The 24,461-nt window shown below is 47.0% G+C and overlaps 1 protein-coding gene across 1 annotated transcript in view; it reads left to right on the top strand.

The window, feature by feature from the left end:
* Window positions 1-24,461, top strand: part of LOC139248689 (cystine/glutamate transporter-like) — a 249,247-nt gene that overhangs the window by 33,557 nt on the left and 191,229 nt on the right. Inside the window, exon 2 of the mRNA XM_070872167.1 lies at window positions 24,035-24,161. Within this exon, the coding sequence (XP_070728268.1) occupies window positions 24,035-24,161 (127 nt within the window). The remainder of the gene's footprint in view (window positions 1-24,034; window positions 24,162-24,461) is intronic.

Raw genomic sequence — 24,461 nt, 5'->3', positions numbered from 1 at the left:
TTGGATGGTTGGCATTGGTTTTTCCGAGGCTAACTTATCTTTCGCAGGATTTTTAGTCTGACTCATAATTTTGGGCACTACCATCTGTTGGTCACGAGAGGTCTGTTTGGCCTCTTGGTACAATGGCAATGTGTTTGGGGAACATGAGGGCTTGCAACAAATCAGATACTAACTGTTTATGAGATATCTCATTCCCCTGTGAGGTTAGGAATCCCCTATTTTTCCATAATTGTCCGAAATCATGGGCCACCCCAAAGGCATACCTAGAGTCGGTATAGATATTGACTTTGAGATCTTTGGCGAAGATACAGACTTGGGTGAGGGCGAATAGTTCAGCTTGTTGAGCAGAATAGGCGGTTTCAAAAGCGGCAGATTACAAGACCTGATTCTCCTGGTTTACTATGGCGTATCCTGAGATTTGTGTATCTTCTGGATTAATAGAAGTACTTCCGTCAACATACATAAACAATCATGACTGGGTTCTTCCTCATCTTGGGTTGGCTCAGTAAGAATACAGTCTGGATCTTCCATCTTCCCTGACTGATGTGGCCTCTTAAATTAAAGATAAGCAATCATGACTGGGTTCTTCCTCATCTTGGGGTGGCTCAGTAAGAAAACAGGCCGGATTAATTGCAGTACAGTGCCGAAAGGTCAGTTTAAGATTGCCTGTGATTTCAGTGGGTTCTATCGGATTGCCCTGCACTGGGATCTCAATCGGATCAATGGGAGTATAACCCACTTGGGAGGGGTTCTCTGCCCACACATGAGGATCCACATAGTCAGGTATGCCGGAGCCAGTATGATGCTGTAGAGTCCTTAAGACCTTCTCGGGGTCCCCATGAAATTGGACTGTTCGGCCATGTTTTACGATTTGCACATCCCGGCTGGTAGGGTCAGCCTCATCTATGGCCTTGCGTACCATAACTCCCAAATCTTTAGCATGGTGAGGGGATAATACTTCACGAGCAAAATGCCGTGCTATTGTTAGGGGCTGTTTCCACAGATTTTTATCCACTTCCACAAAATCTGCCTCTCTTTCCAGTCCAGTCACTCTAGCCCTTAATAGAATTCCCTTCACTTCCCCTTCGTGATCCTGATAAAAGTTCTGCAGGTCCTGATTCTTTCCACTGGGATCGTATGCTAGGGTCACGTGATAGGGTGCCTGCGGCAGGTCCAGAGACCACCACTGAGGGGTTCTAGTGGTATAATACTGCCGCTTAAAGGTTTCCTGTTTTACAATAATCCCATCGTCTCCACACTCCAAGTGCAACTGGAATCTAGCCATCAAGTTACAGTCCAGATTGGTTGTGATAACAATTCGATGTTCCACCGATTCTTCCTGGTAACCCATTTTAACCGGTTCTGACACTGGGAATGTCGAGATTTGTCCCAGGAATCCTGAAAGTTCCTGTGTTTCAGTAGAGGCAGGGAGTTTAAGCTTTGATTGTACAGAAGACATGAAGGCTCCCGTATCTATCAAAAAGGGTTGCCACTCATTCAGAATGGGTTCGTCGTCCGGGGAGGATCCCTGCACAATCAAGCTGCGTAGTCAATCGGGGGACAATTGACCAAAGGGGTTGTTTCTGGGAGAAGTTAGTGTAAGATCCTCCTCTCCCCCCTTGCCCCCCTCCTCTTCCTTTTCCATGCTGACGGTAGGGGCAATTTTTATTCCAATGTCCTTCCTGCCCACAATTAAAACAGTCAATTCCTCTTACCCAGTCCCGGCCTCTTCCCATACCATGCCGTGGACAATAGGGAGGTTTATTAGCAGGGCTAGGGCCGTTTGGTTGTTTAGTATAACCGTATCCTTGCTTATCCATCCAATCCTGTATGCAACACTGCGGTTCTATTGATCCTTCCTCCCGAGATGGCTCTTCCTTTCTAGTCACGTATTCAGTCTTGACCCGGGTTGGGGGCGCACCTCCCCCCTCCCCTTTCTTTTCCTGCCAATAATATCTAACTGTCCTCTCCATCTGTCCGGATAGCGTGAGCAATCAAATAGTTGTTTGAAGATCACAGACATCTATAGAGAGGTGGTCTGCAGCTTGTTGTGCATCAGGGTTTGGCATTGGTCTGACAGGGAATTGGTGTTGGGACTTTGGGATCTTGGAAATAATTTCTAGGTCGGAGGATGTTTCGGAGCTGTCTGACTGCTTGACAGTTCTGCGTCTCGATCGGCGGGGGTGTTTGCTATGTCTTTCACAACTTGGACTGGTAGATTGACTAGAAGATTTATGGGACTGTTTGTGATGTCGAGATATAGTTCTGCCTTTCGAGTGTGAGATCTGGTCCTTTCGGCTATATTGCTTGTAAACTGGGGATCCGAATCGCTATCAGAGGATGAGGAGTCAGTTCGGGTTTGTTGCTTTGGTGGTATGGGGTTGTTCCTAACTCCTCTTGCCGGAGTGTAAGGTGGAGGGTGTTGGGAAGAGGACTGGAGCAAGAGGCCAGGGGGTGCGGGAGGCGCCGTTGAGCGCTGAGTCAGTGGCCACTCATCAATTTCATCATCAGCCTTGGTTAACACAAAGCCAGCCATTTTAACTCGTAGTTGATCAATACCTTTCTTAGAGGTCCCAGAGGATCTCTTAGTAAGTTTCTTGTGCGCACATTCTTTCTTTAAGACGTCTACAGTTTTAACATGTGTTCCCTCTGTCAATGCAAGTCCTAATTTAATAGCATTTGTTTGCCAACTTGACAGAAGTGATGCATCTTTTAATTTCTGACAATAATGTCGCCAGGTTGCAATTAAATTTTTATCCCCTTTTCCTCGTCCCCTTCTCCAAATTAATCCCTGTGCTTTTTTTGCTACCTCTACGCTTCTAGTGTCACCTGGAGGCCACTGGTCATCCCCTAATAAATTATCAGGAGCCCTGAATAAATTTCTAAAGTCTTCAGCTCTTTCAGGGAATTCCTCACATAACTTTTGTAGTGGACTATCCGCATCCGTGGTTTTATCTAACTGATTACCCATTTTCACGCTGCTCCTCGTATTACTGTGTTGCTACGCGTTCGTGTCATCATGCAATTTAAACAAACTTAAAAATAGACACAGACTTTACAGAAACTAACACTGACTTTAACTAACTCCAAATAACCAAACTTTACTAATGTTAACACTGACCTGAGTCGCCGCATGGTTCGCGTCGCCGTGCGATTTAGGATACTAAAACTCCCACGTCGCCTCGCAGTTCACGTCGCCGCGCAATCCGCGTTGCCTCGCAGTTCACGTCGCCGCGCAATCCGCGTCGACCCGTGGCTCGCGTCGCCGCGCGAGTTAAGATACTTAAAACTTTAAAAGATAAACAAGGACTTCTAACACTTACCCGCGTCGCCGCGCGGTTCGCGTCGCCGCACGATTTCAATACAAGATAGACAAAGACTTCTAACACTTACCCGCGTCGCCGCGCAGTTCACGTCGCCGCGCGATTTCAATACTTAAAACTTTACTTAAAACTCTAAACACTTAAGAGTTACAAAGACTTACTGACATTAGCACTGACTTTCGCGATTCGCGTTGCTGCGCCTCTACGTCACTACGCGTTGACGTCACTGCGCGTCTACGTCACTGCGCGTTTACGTACTGCGCGTCTACGTCACTGCGCTTTGGCGTCACTGCGCGTCTACGTCACTGCGCGTTTACGTACTGCGCGTCTACATCACTGCGCGTTCGCTTTCCTGCGCGTTCGCTTCCCTGCGCGTTCGCTTCGGCCCTTCTCCTCTCGGCCGCACGCTCGCACCGCTGCGCGTCTCGCGTTGTTTGTGCGTCTGCGCCGCTGCGCGTTCGCGTTGGCCCTACCTTCCGAGTTGCTGCGGGGGTTTTTTTTTTAAATTCAATCAGAGCCTAGACGGGTCAAGTGATATTCAAGGTCCCTTTGTCGTACCTGAGTTGAACACCTATCCTCTATTTAAATCCCCATTTTATTCCCTGTGAGCCTAAGTTTCTAAATTTGATTTCTTATGAGCCTCAATTAATTTCTTTCAGTCTCCAAATTTCCCTATCCTTTCGCGTTACTGCGCAGTTTAAATTCAATCAGTCAATGAAAGCCCTAATTTAATGGAGTTTTTCTGCCAACTGGACAGGAGTGATTTATTTGTTTTAACTGCAGTGGAATTTTTTTCATAATTTAAAATCTCAGAACATTTTTTTCTTTCAGCACCTATTTAGTACGTTACATTTTTTTCCATGACTAGAGAGAAGTCTGGCACGTAGGCTGTGGACTGCTTTTCGTTATCTCAATTGTTCCAGCCTCAAGGTCGTGTTATTTAATATAATTTTTTTTTTAAATCCTTTTGAATCCATCTCAGTTGTTTTGCTGTGCCTTCTCTGAATGTTTTCTTTCAGCAAGTTTTTCTTTTTTTTTTAACCACCGGGACCATGTAATTTTTTTCTTTTTTTTTAACAAACCTATCCTTTGGGCATTTCCTGGCTCCGTAACTTATCATCCGAATATACGTAATTCAATAAGGTTCACACTCTTAAACTTCCCACATACAGGACAACACTACGAAGGGTTAAAACAAATTTTCATTCTGTTTGAGATAAAACAAACCACAACTCCCCGGCTTTTTTTTTACAGTAAAAATCACAGAAGCATTTCTCATTTAAACAGACATTCACAAGAGTCTCTTTACTTTCCTATTTATTTTTGGATCCATGATTGATCATCTATCCCTATCTAGCTCTAACTATAACCTATCTTTCCAAGTCGCCGCTTGGTTTGCGTCATCGCGCAATTTCCCTATCTCTATCCCTATTCTAAGTTTGAAAGGTATTCACCAGATTGTCCTGGATCTCGTTCAGACACTACCTGAGAACCAGCGAGTGGCTAAACTTTCCTCAGACTTTTGAAACTGGGGGAAACTGGAGCAGTATTGAAATCATACTCACTCTAGTAGCCACTTTCCCCTCGTCTCGTCCAAGGCTAGTCTGGCTCTTAATTCGCAAGTTTTCGGCAGTCGTCCATTGAGATTCCACTTCTGACACCAAATGTAAATTCCCGGATTCTTTTACCTCAATCTGGTTCAGTAAAATTACTGAGTCGAATACCTCTTGTGCTTTGAACAAAGCAGTCTTTATTACCGGCCAGTAACACCTATCAGACAGAAGATATACTCTCTGGATAGAGCGTACACACTCCCTACGGATAGATGAAGTTACATCGTAAAGCGTTAACAGTTATACAGTTTTGAAATCAGATAACAAAATACAAATGGATTGACAGTCTAACTCAGCCACTCATTAGTCAATCTATATGAGATGTTCTTCTTGAAAGCTCAAGCATTGCCTCTAAATGTTTCAATCTAATTTGATGTTACAATTAGATGTCATTGGCAGGAGTAGTGACTTGAAACCTTGAGACAGACTGTTAGCTATGCTGATGTTGCACTATTTGCAATCTGACATTCTCCCAGCTATTCTTCCATGGCTTATACATTTTCATATATCCCGTTTACTTTACTGTCCTTAATTCCATATATTCCGTTCAGATATCCACAGACAAATGGGGATTTGAGGAAGTGCATAGACAGAGAGGGATGGGTACACCTGCAATTTAAGTTGGTGTGACGAGTGATGTGCTGGAATAGGCTTGAGAAGGCAGAGAGAGGGGATTGGCATGATACACACATTAGGACAATGTTCCCTTTAAATTTTTTCTTATCTTTAAATTTGCTGCATGGCCACTACGCACACGTGGTGCCTTGAATGCAAACTGCTTGTGAGGAGCCTGTGCGGCACCTTTCCGATCGTTACATGTGCACACGTGCACAGCTCAGAGGGAACATTGCATCAGGATGTAGTTGAATGTGCCACTGTACTCAGCTTTCCTTGCCTTGACTAGGTCATTAAACGGATTTTGGCATTGAATCCAGGTGCGCGGCACCACACTCCTGCTGCTGACCTCATGGGCAACCTCCAGCCATGCCGTCTTGGTTTCACTGGCAAGCTTCTTCCTCCCATCAGTAGGGAACAGTATATTCCTGCCGGCTCTTACAGCACATCCAGGGAGGCGTCACTAAAAAGAGGTGCAGCCTTTGAACGTAACACTCTGCTGTCAATTTCTTGTGTTGGACTCCCAACTCCAGAATCCATCAAATGTCACCTTTGCAGTATTCCTTTAAATACTGAAATTGAAATCGACTCACACGAGTCATCATCAATCCCGCTCAATCTAATTGGTCGGTAAACATGGAATTCCTATGTTTGGCTGGGTTAAAAATCCACTGATAGGCACGCTGCCCTAACTTCTGGGTTTCATGTGTGCTACTAGATACTTCCTCCACCCACTGCCCCAGCTCCCAGCAAGTTAAAATTCCTCCGCCTTTTTTATAGAAACATAGAAACATAGAAAATAGGTGCAGGAGTAGGCCATTCGGCCCTTCTAGCCTGCACCGCCATTCAATGAGTTCATGGCTGAACATTCAACTTCAGTACCCCATTCCTGCTTTCTCGCCATACCCCTTGATCCCCCTAGCAGTAAGGACCTCATCTAACTCCTTTTTGAATATATTTAGTGAATTGGCCTCAACAACTTTCTGTGGTAGAGAATTCCACAGGTTCACCACTCTCTGGGTGAAGAAGTTCCTCCGCATCTCGGTCCTAAATGGCTTACCCCTTATCCTTAGACTGTGACCCCTGGTTCTGGACTTCCCCAACATTGGGAACATTCTTCCTGCATCTAACCTGTCTAACCCCGTCAGAATTTTATATGTTTCTATGAGGTCCCCTCTCATTCTTCTGAACTCCAGTGAATACAAGCCCAGTTGATCCAGTCTTTCTTGATAGGTCAGTCCCGCCATCCCGGGAATCAGTCTGGTGAACCTTCGCTGCACTCCCTCAATAGCAAGAATGTCCTTCCTCAGGTTAGGAGACCAAAACTGTACACAATACTCCAGGTGTGGCCTCACCAATGCCCTGTACAACTGTAGCAACACCTCCCTGCCCCTGTACTCAAATCCCCTTGCTATGAAGGCCAACATGCCATTTGCTTTCTTAACCGCCTGCTGCACCTGCATGCCAACCTTCAATGACTGATGTACCATGACACCCAGGTCTCTTTGCACCTCCCCTTTTCCTAATCTGTCACCATTCAGATAATAGTCTGTCTCTCTGTTTTTACCACCAAAGTGGATAACCTCACATTTATCCACATTATACTTCATCTGCCATGCATTTGCCCACTCACCTAACCTATCCAAGTCGCTCTGCAGCCTCACAGCATCCTCCTCGCAGCTCACACTGCCACCCAACTTAGTGTCATCCGCAAACTTGGAGATACTACACTCAATCCCCTCATCTAAATCATTAATGTACAGTGTAAACAGCTGGGGCCCCAGCACAGAACCCTGCGGTACCCCACTAGTCACTGCCTGCCATTCTGAAAAGTACCCATTTACTCCTACTCTTTGCTTCCTGTCTGACAACCAGTTCTCAATCCATGTCAGTACACTACCCCCAATCCCATGTGCTCTAACTTTGCACATCAATCTCTTGTGTGGGACCTTGTCGAACGCCTTCTGAAAGTCCAAATATACCACATCAACTGGTTCTCCCTTATCCACTCTACTGGAAACATCCTCAAAAAATTCCAGAAGATTTGTCAAGCATGATTTCCCTTTCACAAATCCATGCTGACTTGGACCTATCATGTCACCTCTTTCCAAATGCACTGCTATGACATCCTTAATAATTGATTCCATCATTTTACCCACTACCGATGTCAGGCTGACCGGTCTATAATTCCCTGTTTTCTCTCTCCCTCCTTTTTTAAAAAGTGGGGTTACATTGGCTACCCTCCACTCCATAGGAACTGATCCAGAGTCAATGGAATGTTGGAAAATGACTGTCAACGCATCCACTATTTCCAAGGCCACCTCCTTAAGTACTCTGGGATGCAGTCCATCAGGCCCTGGGGATTTATCGGCCTTCAATCCCATCAATTTCCCCAACACAATTTCCCGGCTAATAAGGATTTCCCTCAGTTCCTCCTCCTTACTAGACCCCCCGACCCCTTTTATAACCGGAAGGTTGTTCGTGTCCTCCTTCGTGAATACCGAACCAAAGTACTTGTTCAATTGGTCCGCCATTTCTTTGTTCCCCGTTATGACTTCCCCTGATTCTGACTGCAGGGGACCTACGTTTGTCTTTACTAACCTTTTTCTCTTTACATATCTATAGAAACTTTTGCAATCCGTCTTAATGTTCCCTGCAAGCTTCTTCTCATACTCCATTTTCCCTGCCCTAATCAAACCCTTTGTCCTCCTCTGCTGAGTTCTAAATTTCTCCCAGTCCCCAGGTTCGCTGCTATTTCTGGCCAATTTGTATGCCACTTCCTTGGCTTTAATACTATCCCTGATTTCCCTTGATAGCCACGGTTGAGCCACCTTCCCTTTTTTATTTCTATGCCAGACAGGAATGTACAATTGTTGTAGTTCATCCATGCGGTCTCTAAATGTCTGCCATTGCCCATCCACAGTCAACCCCTTAAGTATCATTCGCCAATCCATCTCAGCCAATTCACGCCTCATACCTTCAAAGTTAGCCTTCTTTAAGTTCTGGACCATGGTCTCTGAATTAACTGTTTCATTCTCCATCCTAATGCAGAATTCCACCATATTATGGTCACTCTTCCCCAAGGGGCCTCGCACAACGAGATTGCTAATTAATCCTTTCTCATTACATAACACCCAGTCTAAGATGGCCTCCCCCCTAGTTGGTTCCTCGACATATTGGTCTAAAAAACCATCCCTTATGCACTCCAGAAAATCCTCCTCCACCGTATTGCTTCCAGTTTGGTTAGCCCAATCTATGTGCATATTAAAGTCACCCATTATAACTGCTGCACCTTTATTGCACGCACCCCTAATTTCCTGTTTGATGCCCTCCCCAACATCACTACTACTGTTTGGAGGTCTGTACACAACTCCCACTAACGTTTTTTGCCCTTTGGTGTTCTGCAGCTCTACCCATATAGATTCCACATCATCCAAGCTAATGTCCTTCCTAACTATTGCCTTAATCTCCTCCTTAACCAGCAATGCTACCCCACCTCCTTTTCCTTTTATTCTATCCTTCCTGAATGTTGAATACCCCTGGATGTTGAGTTCCCAGCCCTGCTCATCCTGGAGCCACGTCTCCGTAATCCCAATCACATCATATTTGTTAACATCTATTTGCACAGTTAATTCATCCACCTTATTGCGGATACTCCTTGCATTAAGACACAAAGCCTTTAGGCTTGTTTTTTTAACACCCTCTGTCCTTTTAGAATTTTGCTGTACAATGGCCCTTTTTGTTCTTTGCCTTGGGTTTCTCTGCCCTCCACTTTTCCTCATCTCCTTTCTGTCTTTTGTTTTTGCCTCCTTTTTGTTTCCCTCTATCTCCCTGCATTGGTTCCCATCCCCCTGCCATATTAGTTTAACTCCTCCCCAACAGCACTAGCAAACACTCCCCCGAGGACATTGGTTCCGATTCTGCCCAGGTGCAGACCGTCCGGATTGTACTGGTCCCACCTCCCCCAGAACCGGTTCCAATGCCCCAGGAATTTGAATCCCTCCCTGCTGCACCATTGCTCAAGCCACGTATTCATCTGAGCTATCCTGCGATTCCTACTCTGACTAGCACGTGGCACTGGTAGCAATCCCGAGATTACTACTTTTGAGGTCCTACTTTTTAATTTAGCTCCTAGCTCCTTAAATTCATTTCGTAGGAACTCATCCCTTTTTTTACCTATGTCATTGGTACCAACGTGCACCACGACAACTGGCTGTTCTCCCTCCCTTTTTAGAATGTCCTCCACCCGCTCCGAGACATCCTTGACCCTTGCACCAGGGAGGCAACATACCATCCTGGAGTCTCGGTTGCGGCCGCAGAAACGCCTATCTATTCCCCTTACAATTGAATCCCCTATCACTATCGCTCTTCCACTCTTTTTCCTGCCCTCCTGTGCAACAGAGCCAGCCACGGTGCCATGAACTTGGCTGCTGCTGCCCTCCCCTGATGAGTCATCCCCCTCAACAGTACTCAAAGCGGTGTATCTGTTTTGCAGGGGGATGACCACAGGGGACCCCTGCACTACCTTCCTTGCACTACTCTTCCTGCTGGTCTTCCATTCCCTCGCTGGCTGTGGACCCTTCTCCTGCAGTAAGACCAACTCGCTACACGTGATACTCACGTCATTCTCAGCATCGTGGATGCTCCAGAGTGAATCCACCTTCAGCTCCAACTCCGCAACGCGGACCGTCAGTAGCCGGAGGTGGACACACTTCCCGCACATGTAGTCGTCAGGGACACTGGTGTTGTCCCCGTGTTCCCACATGGTACAGGAGGAGCATATCACGTGACCGAGCTGTCCTGCCATGACTTAACCCTTAGATACACTTAAATTGCCGACAACAATGTTAAAAGTTACTGACTAATAAAGAAAAAGAAAAACTACTCACCAATCAGCAGCCAATCACTTACCACGTTGGCTGTGACGTCACCTTTTGATTTCCTTCTACTTCTTTTTTGCCTTCTCTCCCAGCTGGAGCTGCACCGCTACGCCTCTCTCGACTCCCGCCTCTCTCGACGCTCCCCGGACTGCTGAGCCTTTTACAGGCCGCTGCCTCTCTGGACTCCCGCCTCTCTCGACGCTCCCCGGACTGCTGAGCCTTTTACAGGCCGCTGCCTCTCTGGACTCCCGCCTCTCTCGACGCTCCCCGGACTGCTGAGCCTTTTATAGGCCGCTGCCTCTCTGGACTCCCGCCTCTCTCGACGCTCCCCGGACTGCTGAGCCTTTTACAGGCCGCTGCCTCTCTGGACTCCCGCCTCTCTCGACGCTCCCCGGACTGCTGAGCCTTTTACAGGCCGCTGCCTCTCTGGACTCCCGCCTCTCTCGACGCTCCCCGGACTGCTGAGCCTTTTATAGGCCGCTGCCTCTCTGGACTCCCGCCTCTCTCGACGCTCCCCGGACTGCTGAGCCTTTTACAGGCCGCTGCCTCTCTGGACTCCCGCCTCTCTCGACGCTCCCCGGACTGCTGAGCCTTTTACAGGCCGCTGCCTCTCTGGACTCCCGCCTCTCTCCTTTCTGCTGCTTTCTTGACTTCTGGGCATCGATTTTAACATGTAGGGGATGGGGAGCTGGCCGGGGTGAGCAACAAATTTTCATGCTGAATCCCGGGGAGATTTTAGCTCCCAGGCTGATAAAATTAATATCAAATTACATTTAGAGTATTCCAAAGCTGCAATTACCGGCTTCAAACATTTTCTCAGTGCATAATCCCCTGTGTGCTTTTAAGTATGTCTCTGGTGCCCAGTCTGGTGCTTTTTCTAGGTGCTCCCTGAAAGCTAAGATGGCAAGATTTCATTAACATGTTCCACCTGCAAGGGTGAGAGTGTGAAGATATCATGCATTAAACAGCATGAAGATGTCAAAACTAATAAGTGACGGGTTCATTGATCTGTATGTGTGTTTGGGCGGGGAGAGGATAGGAGAGGATACGAGTCTATCTAACCTACCCTCATCAAGTCAGTATTTTTTTCCTGCACTGCACTACAGCCTTGAGTGTCGAGGAACTGATGTGACAGCAATGGACCACCTTCTCTGTTGTGTATGGAGAAAGAGTCAGACTGAACACTGTGAGCTCAAAATAAAGTGTGACAGTCTTTTATTGCAGATCTCCAGAATGCCTCTCCAACCTGTGAAGCCTTCTTAAATATCTGTGCTCCCAAAGGATTATGGGATTCCCCTGGGACTCCAGAGGATGAGCCTTCTGGTGGCTGTACAAAGTAAATATAAGTATACATATATCACATTCTCCATGTAGCTCCAGGCACTGTTTTATTTGGATTCTTCTTATGGTGGCCCAGCAGACAGGCCCGGCTTTTTTGTCAGGGCCAATAATACCTCCAGCTCCCTATCAGCAACAACAACAGTAACTTGTATTTATATAGCGCCTTTAATGTAGTGAAATGTCCCAAGGCGCTGAAATTGCTGAAATTGGCAATTTTTGTATCATCTGCAAACTTCTTAATCATACCCCCTACATTTGTCTAAATCATTGATATATATCACAAAAGCAAGGGACCTAGCACTGAGCCCTGCAGAACCCCACTGGAAACTGCCTTCCAGTCAAAAAAAACACCCATCGACCATTACCCTTTGCTTCCTGCCTCTGAGCCAATTCTGGATCCAACTTGCCACTTTGCCTTGGATTCCATGGGCTTTTACTTTCATGACCAATCTGCAATGTGGGACCTTATCAAAAGCCTTGCTAAAATCCATATGCACTACATCATATACACTGCCCTAATCGACCCTCCTGGTTACCTCCTCAAAAAATTCAATCAAGTTAGTCAGACACTACCTTCCCTTAATAAATCAATGCTGACTGTCCTTGATTAATCCATGTCTTCCTAAATGAAGATTTATCCTGTCCCTCAGAATTTTTTCCAGTAATTTTCCCACCACTGAGGTTAGGCTGACTGGCCTGTAATTATTCGGTCTATCCCTTTCTCCCTTTTTAAACAACGATACAATGTTAGCAGTCCTCCAGTCCTCTGGCACCGCACCTGTAGCCAGAGAGGATTGGAAAATGATGGTCAGACCTTCTGCTATTTCCTCTCTTGCTTCTCTTAACAGCCTGGGATACATTTCATCTGGGCCTGGGGATTTATCCACTTTCAAAGATGCTAAACCCCTTAATACTGCCCCTCTCATTATGTTAATTTCAGCTAAAATTTCACACTCCTCCTCCGTGATTGCAATGTCTGCATCGCCCCTCTCTTTTATGAAAACAGATGCAAAGTATTCATTAAGAGCTATACCACGTCTTCTGCCTTCACACAAAGATTATCTTTCTGGTCTCTAATGAGCTCTACTCTTTCTTTAGTTATCCTCTTGCTCTTAATGTATTTATAAAACATCGTAAAGTTTTCCTTGATTTTACTTGCCAATATTTTTTCATGCTCCCTCTTTGCTTTCCTGATTTCCTTTTTAATTTCACACCTGCGCTTTCTATACTCCTCTTGGATTTCTGCAGTATTGAGCCCTCGGTATCTGTCATAAGCCTTTCTTTTTTTCTTTATCCTAACCTGTATGCCCTTTGACATTCTGGGGGCTCTAGATTTGTTAGGCTCACCCTTTTTCTTTAAGGGAACATACTTGCTCTGAACCCTCACAATCTCTCCCACTGTTCTGACACTGATTCACCTTCAAGTAGCTGTTTCCAGTCCACTTTGGCTAAATCACACAGAAACTGTGGAATAAGACCATCCAACCTGTTCCAATGCAACCCTTATCTGCATGACTTGCTTGTCATCTTCTGGCATGCATCTCATTGGATTTTCTTAAAATTATATGATTATCAATGGAGCAAATTTGTTTCTATTGCCGTTTTGTTTTAACAAGCTCGAGGGTTAGAAATTCGGTTTACGGTATTTTTACGCCAAAATTATCGTTTTCACTTTGGTACCGTTACTAGACCCGATTTTCGGCCTTTAATTTGCGCAGCGGTAAAAATTGGCATTGCACGATGATTCGCAGCACAAACTGCGAATTTCGACAACTTTAGTCTGGGGCCGATAGTGCTGCGAAAGAGGCCTTGGAGGTGGGAAAAATAACAACAAAAAAATTGCAAAAAGAACCCATTCACAAAACTCTTACCTATTAAATCGCTGAAAAAGAATTAAAAATATAAAAACTTTAACTTACCTTTTTTGCAGGTCTTCATACTTACCGCTGCTGGCAGTGCTGCAATGCAGCTTTTTCCCTGTCGGTATTCTGGGTGCAGAATACGGGTGCGGAGAGAGCCAAATATCGGCCGTAAACACTATTTCGGGTGTTGCACGTCAGCGCTCCTCTCCCCAGCAGTACATGGAAAGCGCCACTGCAAAAAGATCACCGAAGATCGCACCGACCGAGGTTTTCGCCACCGAGGGTGAATTGGCACCAAAAAGCCAGTCGCAAAGTCGGCGGGTTTCTAGCCCCAAGAGCCTATAAAAGATCTGAAATAGAGGTAGAGCAGTAGGCTGGTGAGTTACCAATGTGTTAACTTGGATCCATTCTCTGCTCTGCCTCTCCTCGTGCCATCCTGTTAAGTTAAATGAGTGATCCTTATTCCTTGGCCTTTTCATTGCTTGTTTGTTGATCTAACTGGTGAGCACCAGCTGAAACTTTCCCTGATGTACATCTCTGGTTTTTCATTCACCCTTCCTTATGCCCCTTTCTCGCTATTCACTTGTTCACTTCTTCCTAAACAAAACCAAAATGACCTCAGCTGTCAATGATAGATTTATTGGATAAAGACGCACTACATTCCAAACTTCACATAAACCTTGGTGTAACCTGAATTGTTGCCCAAAGCACAGCTCATGTGTATACTTGTGGTAAAAAAACACTACACTTTGACCTTCCAAATCCTTACTTGACACCAGTTCATTAACTTAATGGGGTGGAATGTCAGAAATACAGATGGCAAAGGGAAACGTGAAAGTGAAGTATTACTTTCCAAATCATTCATTTCCTTCTCCAGTTTTGTCATCAAACCATTGCCTTTTTATGCTTGCCTTTTAATCTCTGATACAGGTCGAATTTAAAAGGGGAACAAGCAACCACATCTGTAAATGTACTTTGAAGAATGTCCTTTAGGGAAGGAAATCTGCCGTCCTTACCCGGTCTGGCCTATATGTGACTCCAGACCCACAGCAATGTGATTGACTCTAAACTGCCCTCTGAAATGACCTAGCAAGCACGCAGTTGTACCAAAAACCGCTACGACAAAGTCAGTGCTGTGGGAGTACCTTCACCACAAGGGCTGCAGCAGTTCAAGAAGGCGGCTCACCACCCACCTTCCCAAGGACAGTTAAGGATGGGCAATAAATGCCAGCCTTGCCAATGACGCCCACTTCCCATGAATGAATAAAAAAGAATAACATCTTAGAGTTCAGGTGAGGTTGATGAAGTTCTTTTTCCTCACATTTTCTCCCTTTCTCTCCTGAAGGCACTAACACTTGATAAGTATAGACCTAGGAGTCACAGTTGTCCGCCAATATAATGAGGTAAGAGAGTGGGTATCAGCAGGCTATTTGATTGTGCCTGAGGAGGGGGGAATATAAACACTGCTCAATCCTGTCCTCGGCCAGTATCCACCCACGCACACAATTGTCCATTAGCAGTTGCTAGGTGCCAATCAAAATTAGGAACTCTGGCTGATTTTTCCCACTACCTAGTTCAGGATACTGAGACCAGGGGGCCGAAATTGCCCCTCTCCTTAACGCCTGTTACCACCGCAAATCGGCGGCCACGCTGTGGAGTGGAGTGGCTGGCGACTTTTCGTGGAGTGGCCGCTGATAGCCCAATGGCCCTCCTGAGTTTTCCCAGAGGAGCCGCGATCGCCCCCCATCGCTCCTCTGCTGCCGATCTGTGGTTAGTGTGTCATCACCGTGCGCTCCGCCGATCTAACCCCCCGACGGCGACATTCCCCTCCAAAAATCTTCAGCCCGCCCTTCGGTGCCAAAACAAGCTTTTTTGCGGTGGACCAGTGAGACTGTGGCCTTCTGCAATGGTGGTGCGACTTCACTTAAAGGGAAGGATGCACTACCGCTGCCGTCATGTTTTTTTTGTTGGCCGACTGCTATGTCGGCCCAACAATTATGCCCCCGGGTTTAGCCAGGCCGCCAACAGGCAGCCTGGCACCCTTTCTTGCGTGTCAGGCTGCTGGCCTGACCAAAACCCTCCCTGGTAGCCCAGTGGGCCGAAGTTTTTAAATCACAGAGGCTCTCCCCTTTAAGTGAAAGGGAGCGCCGCGGTGGTCACTCCGCACCGCCCACAACTTCCGCCTCTCAGCTGTTGCCACCGTCTCATATCAGCCCCTCAAGTGTTGTCACCAGCCCCATTAAGAGCGACTTCCGGAGCCAAGGGAAAAAAAAACAACAAAGAGCCGAATGTCACTCAAGAGGCGATCTGAACCACAGCTGCGGTAAAAACCTTTAAAACAGGGTGAGAGCGCCCCGTTTCAGGCGGGGGTAATTTCTACCCCCAATTGTCAACTCCTTACCACCACTTCAGCTGAAATCAGCTAACTCATCATTAAAATTGGAGCCTTCTTAGTTTGTTTTGCTTATTGCTGCAACATTCAGTGTTGTGACATTGTCTTGTGACCACCCCACCAAGCAGTGTCTCATACTGGATAATGAACTTTCTTGACAAAATGGCTTCCTTTAAAATTGCTATGTTTCTCCTTGTGATCTATTTGATGTTACAGGTGTCTGGCTCTTTGAATATACAAGCAGTTCTCTATGACATAAGAGTTCACAGTGGTACAATTGGTGTATAACAGTAGCGTAAAACGGGCTCATAGCGAATCATTGGAAATCATTTCCAATGCAAAAAAACTCAGGCGCAGTGTAAAATGGGCTTTCGATTTGCTATGAGCCCATTTTCCATCACTGCCATAGACCAATAAACACTACCATATATTTTGGGCTCGAAATTGGTGGAAATCTCATCCACAGTCGCCGAGGTTCCACCAGAAATGAATTTTTTTCAGCGATTCCTCCGGTGACGCCCACGTTCTGCCCGCCGTTAGATTGCTTGCGGAGGTTCCGCTGGCACGCTGTCCTGCTTCCCGCCCATGCCGGAGGCTGGAAATCCGGCATTTTCCTCAGCGACGACCGACTAAGATCGCCCTGCCGCCCGCCAGAATGACCACTGGCAAAAAGCTGGTCTGGGCAGGCTGTGAGTCAAGCAGCAGGGAGAATCACTCAGAGTGCTGCAGCGCTGCACTTCCCGGATATCGTTCACATCCTGTAGCATTATCAGTGGCGCATAAATATTGAGGTGATGGACCTTAACCCGCACACACAGAGAGTTCAGATATATAACTTCCATGACTTGGTTGAAGGGAAGGTGTGGTAGAGGAAGCGGCAATGAGTGGTGGAAGATGGTAAAGGCTCAATGGAGATGTCCTGCAAGAGTTTGGAAACCATTTCATGCAGAACCTATTTAGTGACTGATTGTGACTGCAGATGGTATGAGCTTATGCCAGAGTTATTGAGCGAAAGTTATAAGATGTCAAGCAATGGCAGATTGCTGCAACTGATACTGAGAACATCATGACATGAGGTGTGGAAGAGGGGAAAATACATATAATGGACTGCAATGTAACTGATGAACATATCATCTCAGGGGTGGCACTCCGTCATGTTTGGCATCTTAAAAAGTGGCTTGACCTGCAAGCCTTAATGTGTGCCCTGCAAATAGTTCCAGTGACTCTAATTGAATGGCAGCCTTTCTGGTGAATTGGTGAAAGGCTGCAGAGAGTTGTTGGTGCCAGTTGATTGGATATATTCAAGAGCGAGTTAGATATGGCCCTTATGGCTAAAGGGATCAAGGGGTATGGAGAGAAAGCAGGAAAGGGGTACGGAAGTGAATGATCAGCCATGATCTTATTGAATGGTGGTGCAGGCTCGAAGGGCCGAATGGCCTACTCTTGCACCTATTTTCTATGTTTCTATGTGACCCTTACTTGTGTCGCGATAGCCTGATGACAGGATCCATTATCCAATGGAATTATATTTGGAGGGCAATATATTCCTGATGCAGCAGAACACCTGTGGGACAGCTGTGTGTTTCTCACAAAGCATCACACATCACGTGGTAATGAGACACTGACTAAGAGAGGGTGAAGATTGTGACTGTATTTAAAAGTGCATAATTACAAAAATGATATAACCTATAACATTCATGAACATCTCCGCCATCAACACCCACCCCTCTACCTGCTACCACCACTTTTCTTCCCCCCCTTGATGTGAGGCCCCCATTGTCCTCTTCTTTGCTCCGCCTTCAAGGTAACGTCCCGCACCCCTCCCCCTCTCTACCTCTGCTTGAGCAGGTTGTGCAGGAGGGCAGCCGGATTTCTGCAGACGTGTCCATCTTGGCGAGAAGGTAGAGGGCGTGACTGAAGTCACCGGCATCTCCGGCTCCTCTGGATCTGTCTGCCTTGAGGGTTTGGGGTCGGGGGCTTGCACGACCTACCCAGAAGCCATCGCTTGCCTCATCGCCTCAGCAGACTGGGTGTTGCGCTCCACTGCACTAATAAGCCAGTCCATGCTGTCAGTATGGTGCTGAGCGAAGGATTCGATGCTGGCAGCTATCCAGCCATGGTCTGCAGCAGATCGCGACCTAGGTCGACGTTAGTCCTCGATAGCTGGACCATCTCTTGAATTGATGTGAGCCATCCTGCATCCTCAGCAGCTTGTGTCGATGTGGGTTGACACGCCTAGTTTGGGTCAGCTCCACGGCCTCGGCGCCTGGCAGCTGGTTCAAAGCCCATGAATTCTGAGCCCGACGCCGAGGTTCTCCAGACACGTGGCACGTATAGCAGGAGGCTGGTGTCATCCTCTTCCAGCTCCTTGACCTCAAGGGTCTCAAACATGGGTCCATCTCCCTCCTCTCTCTCCTGTTCTTCATGACTCTGGGTGGCAGAGCTAGGTGCTGTGGAAATGGGTGATCTTGGAGGAGCGGGGGGAGGTTGAGGAAGGAACCACTGTCTTGGGCTGGGGACAACATTGGGGTGGGAGACTCTGGTGTTACACGCCTCCTTTGAATGCCAGAGGTGGATGGTGTGCTATGATCAGTGCTGTCCAACTCACTATCTGTAAGTACAGGACAACATTTCAGTCTATGGGGGGCAGGGGGAGGCTTTGGTCAAACTGACGTGAGCCATCTCATCTCACAATGTGCCATCAACGAGTTCCATTTCTACATGGGCACACCAATAATGGCCGACAAACTGCATCAAAACACATTTGCCTTAACATTGCATGGCCTTTCATGCCATGAGCATTACTCACACCGGAGATTATTATAACCTTACCATACTCCAGCATGGGATCTGCATCACCTTTTGTGGTTGCACGGCGGCGGTCACCCACCAATGCCAAGGCATGCTCCTCCAGGCTGCTCAACTCAATCACCTCTGCTGGGCCCCTTCCCGTGGCACTGAGGCTTGCTGCCTTGGAAGTTTGTTTCTTCTGGAGAAAGAAACGTTGCAGCCTTTACCCCCTTTGCTCATGCCCCACACATACACCCACACACACACACATCTGCGACATAACCTTTTGCAGTTGTACAGGAGGGGTCCCATAAATGTTTACTCACTCTTGCTGACGCTACCACATCATTCCAATGTTTCCTACACTGGTCTCCATCCCACACAATGTTGCCCATTGAGGACACGGCCTCACCAATCTCCCTCCAAATCCAAATGCGTCTGTATTGGGGTGGAGGGTGTTTGCCTCGACCATCGCGGGTGAGGTCTTTATGCTGCGCTCCACCTCTGATACAAGCTCCTCCAGTTCCTCCTCATTAAACCAGGGAACTCTGGGCCTGGTCTTAACACTCTTCTTTGATGCTTTTTTCCCATTCATGTTTAATCATTTAAGGAATGGCTGCTGAAAGGTTTGCAGCTTTGTATCTCCTACACTCTCCTCTCTACAACTAGCAGGTGCTAGTGAGTGATCACCATTTAAACGCATGCGTCGGCTTGCTAATAGAACGACAAAAAAAAACCACCAAATCTCGCACATGCGCGTTGCAGGGCCTCCGAAGTTCTCCGATTCGAGAGGCCTGTACCTCGCACCCACTGATGCTGCCTGCCGCTGCTGCCCACAATACCGAGGCGAAACTGGCTCCCGACTGGAGCCAGCAGCAGCGGGCACCAAAAAGGTAGGTGCCGCTGGGGACCGCCGAAAAATGGGTCATCAATTTTGGGGCCCTCGCATTTTATAACACAACACCAAACAGATTGCATCAATTTTTTTTGCCATATTACCCATTTTTGTCAAGGAATAAAATGTGGTAAAATTCACCAACCACTATACTGCAGTATATATGCATACAATTATTTGTAAGTTCTAGTGTCGACGCACCTGTGTTCATAGCTGCCTCAGAACACTGGGGTCATTTTGAACTTTGCCACCTGGGTGGAAACCTGGCAGATCACCCACCCATTGTAGTAGCTGCCCAACTTTCATTCCATTCCATTCTAAATGGAACAGATATCGAGCATGTTCTACAATAGGTGGGCGACCTGCCAGCTGAAAATGTATCCCCATTGTATCAAAATGTGACGTAGCTTTAGCAAGTGCATGCTCCAAACACTGTGATGGAAACAAAGGCAGCACGTTGATCATGTGACTGGCAAAAGGGCATTTTATTTCGGATAGCAGTCATTCACTAGATAGTGTCTACCAAATTATGAATACTTTGATTGTCATTTTTTTTCTTCAATGTTCTTCCCTCCCTTTGTGTGAGTCTTAACAATGAGTTTTAGTTGGCTATTTCACGACAGGGCATCACAACCGAGTCCAATCCTGTACTTATCCAATATCCACATACATGTACTTTCAGCAAGAATCACTGGATAGTAACTTGGAGTGGTCATGATAAGTTGGAGCTTAAGCTGTTTTATGCAGACCAGAGCATTATACTATGTAACTTGCCAACTGGATCAATGGTAGCATTCTTGCTCCTGACTCTATTGGTTGCGAGTTTAAGCCCCACTCCAGAACTTGAGCTCATAAGGGAGGCTGACACTTCAGTGCAAAATTGGCTGGATGATGTATTGTCGAAGATATTGTCTCCAGGATGGCATATTAAACCGAGGCCCTGTCAGCATGTAGGCGGACAAAATAGATCTCAAGGCACTTTTTTAGAAGAAGAGCAGCAACTTCTCTGAGTGTCTTGACTAATGTTCATTCCCCGACCTAAACAGATGAACTGTTTGTTCACCTCATTGCTGCTCATGGGGCGCTGCTGTGCACAAACAAGTTGCCATATTTGTTTACAAAACAAGAGCGATTACACTTTGAAAGTAATTCATCAGCAGTGGAGCCTGCGAATATGAAAGGGGCTATATAAACGCACGTCTCTCTAATGCGCAATGTATTATTCTGCAGCTGAGCCGCAGTTTTTTGTAATCTGATATATCCCTTAAGGCTGCAACGTCTTTTTCCAGTACATAGGTAAATCCTGATGTGCGAGGACTCTTCATCGCAGTCAAGGCCACCTACGGTCCAAACTCCCAAGGCCCCACCCAACTGCTGGCCAAGAACGGGGAAACACTCATCAAGGACACCGAGGCAGTCAGGACCCTCTGGAAGGAGCACTTCGAAGATTTCCTCAATCGAGATTCTGCCTTTGACCCGAGTGTTCTCGACTCCATCGCGCAGCATGCGACCCACCATGACCTCAGTGAAACCCCAACACCACACGAGGTAGGCAAACCATAAGACAGCTCGAGAACAACAAGGCTACGGGAGCGGATGGAATCCCCGCTGAGGCACTAAAGTATGGTGGAGAGGCGCTGTTGGCACGGATTAATGACCTCATCTCCCTCATCTGGAGGGAGGAGAGCATGCCGGGAGATCTCAGAGATGCAGTGATCGTGACCATCTTTAAAAAGGGGACAAGTCCGACTGCGGCAACTACAGAGGTATCTCCCTGCTATCAGCCACTGGGAAAGTTATCGCTAGAGTCCTCCTCAACTGTTTTCTCCCCATGGCCGAGGAGCTCACAGTGCGGATTTCATCCCCTATGGGGCACAACGGACATGATCTTTGCAGCGCGACAGCTGCAGGAAAAATGCAGGGAGCAGCACCAACCCTTTTACATGGCATTCTTTGACCTTACAAAGGCTTTTGACACTGTCAACCGCCAGGGTCTATGGAGCGTCCTCCTCCGTTTCGGATGCCCCCAAAAGTTCGGCAACATCCTCCGCCTGCTCCACGACGACATGCAGGCCGTGATCCTTATCAACGAATCCATTACAGACCCAATCCACGTCCGGACTGGGATCAAACAGGGCTGCGTCATCGCCCCAACCCTCTTCTCAATTTTGCTCACTGCCATGCTCCACCTCACAGTCAACAAGCTCCCCGCTGGAGTGGAACAAAACTACAGAACCGGTGGGAAGCTGTTCAACCTTCACTGCCTCCGGGCCAGGTCCAAGACCACCCCCAGTCATCGATCTACAGTACACGGACGACGCCTGCGTCTGCGCATATTCAGAGGCTGAACTCCAGGACATAGTCGCCGTATTTACTGAGGCATACGAAAGCATGGGCCTTACGTTAAACATCCGTAAGACAAAGGTCCTCCAGCAACCTGTCCTCACCGCACAGCACTGCACCCCAGTCATCAAGATCCACGGCGCGGCCCTGGACAACGTGGACCATTTCCTATATCTTGGAAGCCTCCTATCAACAAAAGCAGACATTGATGAGGAGATTCAACACCACCTCCATTGCTCCAGCGCAGCCTTCGGCTGCCTGAGGAAAAGAGTGTACAAAGACTAGGCCCTCAAATGTACCACCAATATCATGGTCTACAGGGCTATAGTAATATCCACCCTCCTGTATGGCACAAAGACATGGACCATGTACAATAGACGTCTTAAGTCACTGGAGAAATACCACCAACGATGCCTCCGCAAGATCCTACAAATCCCCTGGGAGGACAGACGCACCAACATTAGTGTCCTCGACCAGGCCAACATCCCCAACATTGAAGCACTGACCACACTTGATCAGCTCCGCTGGGCAGGCCACAGTGTCCGCATGCCAGGCACGAGACTCCCAAAGCAAGCGCTCTACTCGGAACTCCTTCATGGCAAATGAGCCAAAGGTGAGCAGAGGAAACATTTCACGAACACCCTCAAAGCTTCCCTGATAAAGTGCAATATCCCCAACGACACCTGGGAGTCCCTGGCCAAAGACCACCCTGAGTGGAGAAAGTGCATCTGGGAGGGCGCTGAGTGCCTCGAGTCTCATTGCCGACTGCATGCAGAAGACAAGCGCAGGCAGCGGGAAGAGCGTGCGGTAAACCTGTCGCACCCACCCTTTCAACGACTATCTCTCCCACCTGTGACGGAGTCTGTGGTTCTTGTATTGACTGTTCAGCCACCTAAGGACTCATTCTAAGAGTGGAAGCAAGTCTTCCTCGATTCCGAGGGACTGCCTGTGATGATAATGCTGTAAAGCCTGATGTCAATTAGAGAAAAGAAAGAAAGACTTGCATTTATAAAGCGCCTTTCACGACCACCGGACATCTCAAAGCGCTTTACTGCCAATGAAGTACATTTGGAGTGTAGTCACTGTTGTAACGTGGCAGCCAACTTGCACACAGCAAACTCCCACAGACAGCAATATGATAATGACCAGATAATCTGTTTTTGTTATGTTGATTGAGGGATAAGTATTGGCCAGGACACTGGGGATAACTACCCAGCAAGAGGGCAATAAGAGGTCAGAAAAAAACAATGGGCTTTCTTTCTTGTTTTGATACTTAAAAAAAAAAATGTGCAAACCTGAAATGTGAATGTGTGATTTATATATGCACGAGCAGATGCCCCATGGCATTGCTCCTGTTAAGTCTGAAGATACAGCCTCTGACATTCTAATGGGAGACTCCCATAAAAACAGCGTAAATGGCAGCTAGTAGGCTTTTCGGCTGCTTCCTTGGAGTTTCCACCAGTCTCCTGCTGGAGTTACAGTGGGAGACTGGTTGAGCCTCTGTGAAATGCCTGGATTACATTGATCTTTAAGAAACAGGACCATTATACCAGAGGACGCATCGTGTATTGTTTTGTTACTAGCATGAAGCTGTGTGTAACCAGGCCTGTCCATTTAAGTCGTAAATTCTGTTGCTGTGTATAGGCATACCCTCAGGTCAAGTACAGGTTAATTTCTGCTAAGCCCATCCTGAAGTCAATTATAGTATACTTCTTTCTCTCTAGATTGGCAGCCGCCAATAAATGATGGGCCCACCCCCCACCTCCATTTCAACCCCATTCCACTTCCATCCCCACGCCACTTACAAGGTCAGTGGGTTAACCTTATTTTAAAGATTGTTTTGTGTTCTGTAACAAAGTGTAAAACCTTGATCTGAGATGGACAGGTACCAGAGGTGAGACGTTTGGAATTTATAGTTATGTGCAGAAATATGCTTTGAGAAGTCACTTAATTTTTCTCTCTGTTCCTTTTTGTTGTCAGGAGCGCTCTCTTATGCTGAACTTGGGACAAGTATAAAGAAATCGGGTGCTCATTACACATACATCCTGGAAGCCTTTGGACCACTGCCAGCTTTCGTTCGAGTCTGGGTAGAACTGATTATCATACGGTGAGTCAATAGCCTATCTGCTCACAGATAGGGGAAGTCGCATCTTTGTATCAAAATGCTCTGTTCCAACCTGTGCGTTTTCATTATGAAAGAGATCTGCATCTGTTTAGACAGGTTAGATGCAGGAAGAATGTTCCCAATGTTGGGGAAGTCCAGAACCAGGGGTCACATTCTAAGGATAAGGGGTAAGCCATTTAGGATCGAGATGAGGAGAAACTTCTTCACCCAGAGAGTGGTGAACCTGTGGAATTATCTACCACAGAAAGTTGTTGAGGCCAATTCATTAAATATATTCAAAAA

Source organism: Pristiophorus japonicus, chromosome 2, assembly GCF_044704955.1.
Source record: "Pristiophorus japonicus isolate sPriJap1 chromosome 2, sPriJap1.hap1, whole genome shotgun sequence".
NCBI classification, from domain to species: Eukaryota; Metazoa; Chordata; class Chondrichthyes; family Pristiophoridae; genus Pristiophorus; species Pristiophorus japonicus.
This window is presented reverse-complemented; position numbering and strand designations above follow the sequence as displayed.